At 39.0% G+C, this 6909-nt stretch overlaps 1 protein-coding gene across 3 annotated transcripts in view; it reads left to right on the top strand.

Moving 5' to 3' along the window:
* The first annotated feature begins 3307 nt into the window (after nt 1-3307).
* LOC117167627 (transcription factor Sox-2) overlaps nt 3308-6909 on the top strand; it is a 487544-nt gene continuing 483942 nt past the window's right edge. The window contains exons 1-2 of one of the 3 annotated variants that reach the window (XM_033352701.1): nt 3308-5121; nt 5914-6887. In XM_033352701.1, coding sequence (XP_033208592.1) covers nt 3764-5121; nt 5914-6127 — 1572 coding nt within the window. In that variant the 5' untranslated portion in view covers nt 3308-3763 and the 3' untranslated portion in view covers nt 6128-6887. Of the gene's footprint in view, nt 5122-5900; nt 6888-6909 lie in introns of those variants that run through there. The other 2 variants (XM_033352703.1, XM_033352702.1) reach the window with 2 other exon arrangements.

Consider the following 6909-nt stretch of genomic DNA (forward strand, 5'->3'; position numbering starts at 1 on the left):
AGTCTTTCAGAGCGGCTCGTGAGCCTCTTTGTGATTTTTCGAGTGAAAAAGGACCAGAGAGACTTTTACTACAAAGTTACAATGTCAGAGTACAAACACGTGAATTTAGTCTGGCGAATAAAAAGGAGAGTCAAATATCGTTGTCACACGACACAGGTGACTGCTCGCAAATTTACTCTATAGGGATATCCGTCGCGCGATGTCGCACTTTCGGTGACTTTCGATCCAACATATCACAAAAGCAGGTGTCTCACTGCAATTTTTGGAATTTTATCGATTTCATTTAAAGAACATATCAATTATTTTCACTGTAGACGAGATTTTGAAAGATTTTTAAGTATTTTAGAAGATTGGAAGAATTTTAAGTGATATGGAAGGATTTCAACAATTTTCAATCGATTTTGAAGCATTTCAAAGGACTTGTATTTAAAACAATTAAAATTTTTTAACCGATTTAATGAGATTTTTCAGAATTTTTAGAAATTTGAAAAGACATTACATTTTTTAAAAAGATGTAGGGTATTTCAAACGATTCCAAAGGATTACGAGATGTTTCACAGTATTTAAAATTACTTGGAAAGGTTTCAAATTTTAAGGGTATAAAGATATTAGCTATAGTACTATTTCGGTAAGAATCTCAATTTTGAACACTTATTTTACAGGATTTTAAGGGCCATTAGAAGTTTAATCAGGTTCTATTGGATTTCAGAAATATCCAACGATTTCGATGGACTTTTATTGATTTTAAGGAATTTAGAGCGATTTTCGAGGATTATACATTTTTTAAGGGAATTCTAGGGATTTTAAGAAATTTCAAAATATTTAAAAGATTCGAAGGGATTTTAACAAACTAAGGGATTTAAAGGCTTTCTATGATTTCAATAAATATCAAGAGGCTAAACAGAATTAAAAGGATTTTAAAATAAGATTAAGTATTTCGAGACATTTTAATGTCTTTAAAAAGATTTTAAATTATTTTATGTGATTTCAAAAGATTCGCAACGATTTTAAAGAGATTTCATAGTCAAGAGATCGCGTAGTATTTCGAAATATTTCACGACATTTCAACCGACTTTCAGAGGTTTTATAGAATTTAAGCGATTTCATGGAATCTCAAAAAATTGTAAGGGATTTCCATGAAAGTTAATGATTTTACGGGATTTCAAGAAATACCATAAGATTTCGACGGGTTCTTAACGATTTTAAGGAATTAATAACGATTCCAGAAGGTTATAAAATTTTCTAAGGGAATTCAAGGGTGATTCTAAGAAATTTCGAAATATTTCAAAAAATATATAAAAGTCCTAGAAATAAAACCAAGAATCCAACGACATCTTGAAGCATGTCAGGGGATTTCATAAGAATTCAAAAACTTTCACAGGATTTAAAAATATTTTTCAGAATTTGAAAGAATTTCCAAATAATGTAAAGGGTTTTTAGAGAGTCAGAGAAAAACTTTGATTAATTTTAAAGGGATTTCCGTGGAGGTTATTTATTTTACGGGATTTCTAAAGATACGGAAAGCGTTTAAGCTATTTTAACAAATCAAGAATGATTTACGTAGATTACAACACATTTTTAAGGTATTTCAAAAGGTTTGAAAATGTTTTGAAATATTTTTAAAGAATTCATGAGATTTCAATTCAAGAGATGCAGAATTTTTTTCACAAATTTTGAAGTTAGACAGGGGATTTTCAGAGATTTCCACAGACTTTAAGGATTTTCATGTGATTTCACGAAATCTCAGAGAATTCTACGGGATTTTGATTGGGAGTTAATCATGTTTAAAGGATTTTCCTGTTTTAATGCTTATTTATGTGCGCTGATTCAGAAAATGGTGTCAAAACGTTTAATTTACGTAACTTCGTTAGATGTCATTGAAATCAATGTAAATTTAATAAATTATTGTAAAGTTAATTTTGGGAAAGTAAAATAAAAAACTTGAAAAAATCCAAAATACTGGCCAATTAAATATTTCGAAAATAGCTCGCTTCTGTAGAGTTGGAACATATTTTTCTAGCAAAGTTGGAAAATATTGGATTAAAAAATGCAGAAATGAACTTTTTTGGAATTCTTTATTGGATGTCATTTTTGAAAAATTTATTTCTTCGGAGATCATCGAGTGCTTTATAAAGCTAAACACTTTTTTTATAGTAAATTTGAAATGATTGAATTTAAAACTACCCAAACGAGCGTTCTGGCAAATTTAATTGGCCTTCAACTTACATTTTTTTCCAAATCGATGTTTTTTTTCTATTATTCACTTTGCAATTATTTATTAAATTTGTCTGCAATGTTTAAATATTCATAGTTGATAACTGTCAAAAATCCTTACATTATTAACGTCAGTGTAATTTTTTCTGGGTAAAATTTAAAAAATTATTTTTTTTCAAAATGGTAAAAAAGAATAACAAAATTTGTGACACCTTAAAAAATGTCTCCAATTTCCGTATAATTCATCAAATTTTCAAGACAAATTCTCGCAAAACTAGACTTTCCGTTTTCACTTACCGTGAGGCCAATTTCGTTGAACGTGACTCTACATTTATTTCAAACGAAACTCATCTACATAAAAAAAAATCATAAAAACCTACAATTACCATAAAACAAAACCCAACAAGTTTTCCCTGCCCCCATTTCAAATTCATTCAATCTACCCAAAAACAAAGAGCGACGGGGCTTAAAAACCGACAGAATTTTCATCCTCTCTTCGCCACCATTTTGTCTTCACATAAAGCCTCGCTTCCTCCAATGTGTTTTTCCTTAAAAAAAAATACTCATTAATAGAAACTTATGTCTCAAGACACGCGTCACGCTCTGAAATTCCGAAGGCCACGACGTTACACGCGAAGACAGCCTCAAAATTGAACGCGTATGTCGCCTGGATAGGGATCCTAACCTTCATGCACGTCGCGCGCAACGTGCGCATTTATTTTCACATCACACTGACAACCATCGACTCACACACTCTCGCCAGACTCGTGACGGCGCAGGACGAGGTGCGCCGCCACGAGAGGTCGTTCTGGTTGGCTCGTGACGTCACGGACAATGAAACCGCCCCTTACGGCTTGAGAAAGCAACGCTATTGGCTCACTGGAAAGATGGCAGGCGTGTGTGCCAATCGATTGCCGTTGGTAGGCTCAGACTCGGTCGCCCCGACGTTCCTGCGACGGGTTTCCTGGTCATCGGCCGCTGGAAGGGGGAAAAAGGGATGGGGCGACCGAGTGGAAGTGGCTGCTGGCGTGGAAGGGGGCGGCTTTCACGGCAGCAAGTGAACACAGAGGTACAAAGCCCAAGGCAAGAGGCAAAGCTCTTCAGACGGTTTCGTAGTTGCCGAGAGAGTGGAGGTCTGTGTTTTCTCATTTCAAATCGCAACGCGCTCGAGTACCGATCGCTGTGAGCAGAGTGTCGTATTCATTTTCGGAACCCTGCCTACGTGCCCACTACTGCCCAGTGAAGAAATTCGAATATTTTGTGAAAACTAAAAATAGTGCGCGTCTTCGATCTCGGTGACAGTGCAACAGTTCTGCTTCGGACATCGTGACCAAAGTGTATTACGAAAAATTTGGTATCACGAGAAGTGAGTTATAGATTCTGTGAGTTCTCCAGTGATTCGTGTTGATTCGGCCGGATTGGACATAACCGATGTTTCTTATCGCGACGTGAAAGTGCCGAATGACTGTAGGGAGAAAGGTAGAGTTGTGTTATCGTCTAAAGTGTTTATAAAAAAGGCACCAAACTGTACGGCCACAGGGAGGACGATATGCTCACGATGGAGTCAGATTTGAAGGGCAGCAATTTGCATGCGCAAATGCCCCCACACACGCACCATGGTGTCTCGCCGATGGGACACCATACGGGTGTTTCACCCTACGGAGCCCTAGGCTCAATAGTGCACAGCCCGGCTTTGTCCGTTAGTCCCCCAAGTACTGGTGGACTCAGTGGATTAGGGATGCAACATCACCACCAGGCACAGCACCACTACAGTTCCATGCAAGCTGCACAACAGCAGCAACAGGCCCAACAACAAGCCCAACAGCAGGCCCAACAGCAGCAAGTGATGCACTCTATAGCTCAGCAAAATGCTGCTGCTCAACAACAGCATCACACGCAACAACAGCAGCAGGCCCAGCAACATCAGCCCCCAAACAACAACAATAACACAAGTAAAACGAACAACAATGATCGTGTGAAAAGGCCAATGAATGCCTTCATGGTCTGGTCCAGAGGACAACGTCGCAAGATGGCCCAGGAGAATCCCAAAATGCACAACTCTGAAATCTCGAAAAGGCTCGGTGCAGAGTGGAAGCTCCTCAGCGAAACGGAAAAGCGGCCCTTCATTGATGAGGCCAAACGACTCCGTGCTGTGCACATGAAGGAACATCCCGACTACAAGTATCGTCCACGTCGCAAGACAAAGACCATCAACAAGAAAGACAAGTTCCCTCTTGGCGGAGTTGTATCCGGAGTCGCAGGAATGCTTGGTGTTGATCAGAGACAAGTTGGAGGTAACGGCAATACCCAGCAGCAACAGTTATCGCGAGATGTTTACCAGATGACGAACGGCTACATGCCCAATGGTTACATGATGCATGATCCTTCAGCCTACCAACAGCATCCAGCCTACAATAGTCATATGGCAGCTAATGCTGCGGCTGCAGCTGCTTACTCCAGGTACGACATGGGACATCACATGGGGGGCGGCAGTCCCAGTCCCATCAATAGCTACATGAACGGATATGGAGGATACGGCTCATCATCCGTACCTGGAGGCTCGCCTTCGCCTTATCACCAAACTCAACCCGGATCTCAGATGTCGAGTCACAGTCCAAGCGGAAGTAGCATCAAGTCTGAACCGACGAGTCCTGCGAGCGGCGGTATCCATACACCAACTCCAAGTTGTCCCTCCTCGACGGGAGCTGGTGGCAGTGTCAAAAGAGAGTACATGGGCCAACAACAGCAGCAGCAACAGGCACCCGATTTAAGGAATATGATCAACCTCTATTTACCAGGAGTCCAAGAACAGGGTGTTCTCCAACATAATCCTTCCGTGTATGCTACCGGACCATCGCCGGATTCTCTCTCTCAACACCACTCGGCCTTACCACCTCTATCACACATGTAAGCCAATTTGACGGTTATTTATATATTTATTGTTAAAGATATTTGTTTGGGAGAGAAAAACACGTTTGTTCTAGCCAAAGAATTTTAAATTATATTGTTTCTCTTTATTGATATTTTGGATTAGTCAGAGCAAAGTATTTCTAACTGTTGAATGATTACTATTGTTTGTTTTTTTCGCGTGGTTTCCTCTCTTTAGATCATGCATGCCAACGATAGAAAATAAGAGACTTTCAAACAAGGTCCTTCCGTTTGATAGTCAATTTCCGATGATCCAGTGCAAGGGGGTTCTAAATTATTTTCTTTGCATTCAATTGAAGGTACATTTATTAAAAATCACATTACGAAGTATTCTTTCCTGTCATCTTTTTCTAGTATTTGTCGAATTGCCTCAGGTTTTTTCAAATAAGTTTCAATTGAATAAATTACCTGGAGATTATTCAAAGTACCTTTCAAACTCGAGTTTGCAGTTTCCGAACAAACACCTAGGAACATATGTCCCTACTTGTATTATTTCGCAACAAGCCCGATTTTGAAAAGGATAATTGGTCTTCTTTTTGGGCAAGTTCAGGTAGAAGACTGAATAGAAAGATACGTAAGATTTGGGTCGATGAAGGGTGAATTTGGACAAAGAACCCCCTTTCACGAAAGGTTTGGGGGGGGAGGGGGGCGAGGGTTGATTGGATCATTGGATATCGGTCCCTATAGATGTAATTAAGTATATACTCGCGCGAAACTAGAAAAATTGTGAGCTAACGTAAAAATCACTAACCTCGTAGGATTATAACTTAGAGAGGATGGATGGATGAACGAGGCCTGTGACCCTGAGAAACGGACCGAGAAACAAAGCAAACGAGAAACGAGCTTGCACGTGGGGGCCTGCGAGAACAAAGCTTCCCGCGACTTCGGAAATTTTCACGGGCACGGAGGACACACGATAAGCGACAAGGAGGCATCACACGAATATCTCGACCACCGTCAACACCCGCTCTCACCATCACCGTAAACGACCAACATTTTTTTGTCAGAAAAAAAAAATAATAATACTTGCACACATGTACACGATCTTGTTCCGATCTCGCAGCGAAGCGTCGCTTCTGCGACCCCCACGTTCTTCTCGTTTCGTCGGGATTGTTCCTCTCGATTCAGAGAAAGAGCGACGGAGGATAGTGAAAACAAAAAGTATATCATCAAACTTAGAATGGAGCAGGTCGCGTTTTCTTGTTTGTGGAAATGTGCAAGTTTTCTGAAAACGGTTTGTAATTTCTCGTTTAATTCAATCCTGTATACTATGACGAATACTTTGTTTTTAATATTATTTGTCGAATTGATATCAAGAGGAAGAGTTTTACATGGGAGTCATTTTCAAAAAACTGATTTCATCTTGATTAAACTTTTATCAATCTTACGAGTATTACTATTTAAGTTATTTTCTCACTATTCTAGAGTTTAATCTTTTTAAATTATTCATTCTTCACTTGAAAGTCGGAAATTGGCCCATTTTTGAAAACGACCCATCTAAACAGAAAAAAAGTGCTCAGTGATTCGTTGACGAGTATACGGGTAGACTCGTTCTCCTCAAGTAACCACTGTGATAAAACAATCGTGTATAAGTCCTGAGAGAGAATGAGTGTGGATGAATCTGAGGAGGGGGGTTTTAAAATATGAAAATAAAAAAAATTGTTTTGGATCGCAAGTACAAAATATTTAAAGTCGTTAGTAGCTTGAGAGTTTTCTCCCCCTCCGTTATGTAAATAAAATGCAAATAAAAATATATAAATCTATATA

The sequence above is a fragment of the Belonocnema kinseyi genome, chromosome 2 (assembly GCF_010883055.1).
Source record: "Belonocnema kinseyi isolate 2016_QV_RU_SX_M_011 chromosome 2, B_treatae_v1, whole genome shotgun sequence".
Classification (NCBI taxonomy): domain Eukaryota; kingdom Metazoa; phylum Arthropoda; class Insecta; order Hymenoptera; family Cynipidae; genus Belonocnema; species Belonocnema kinseyi.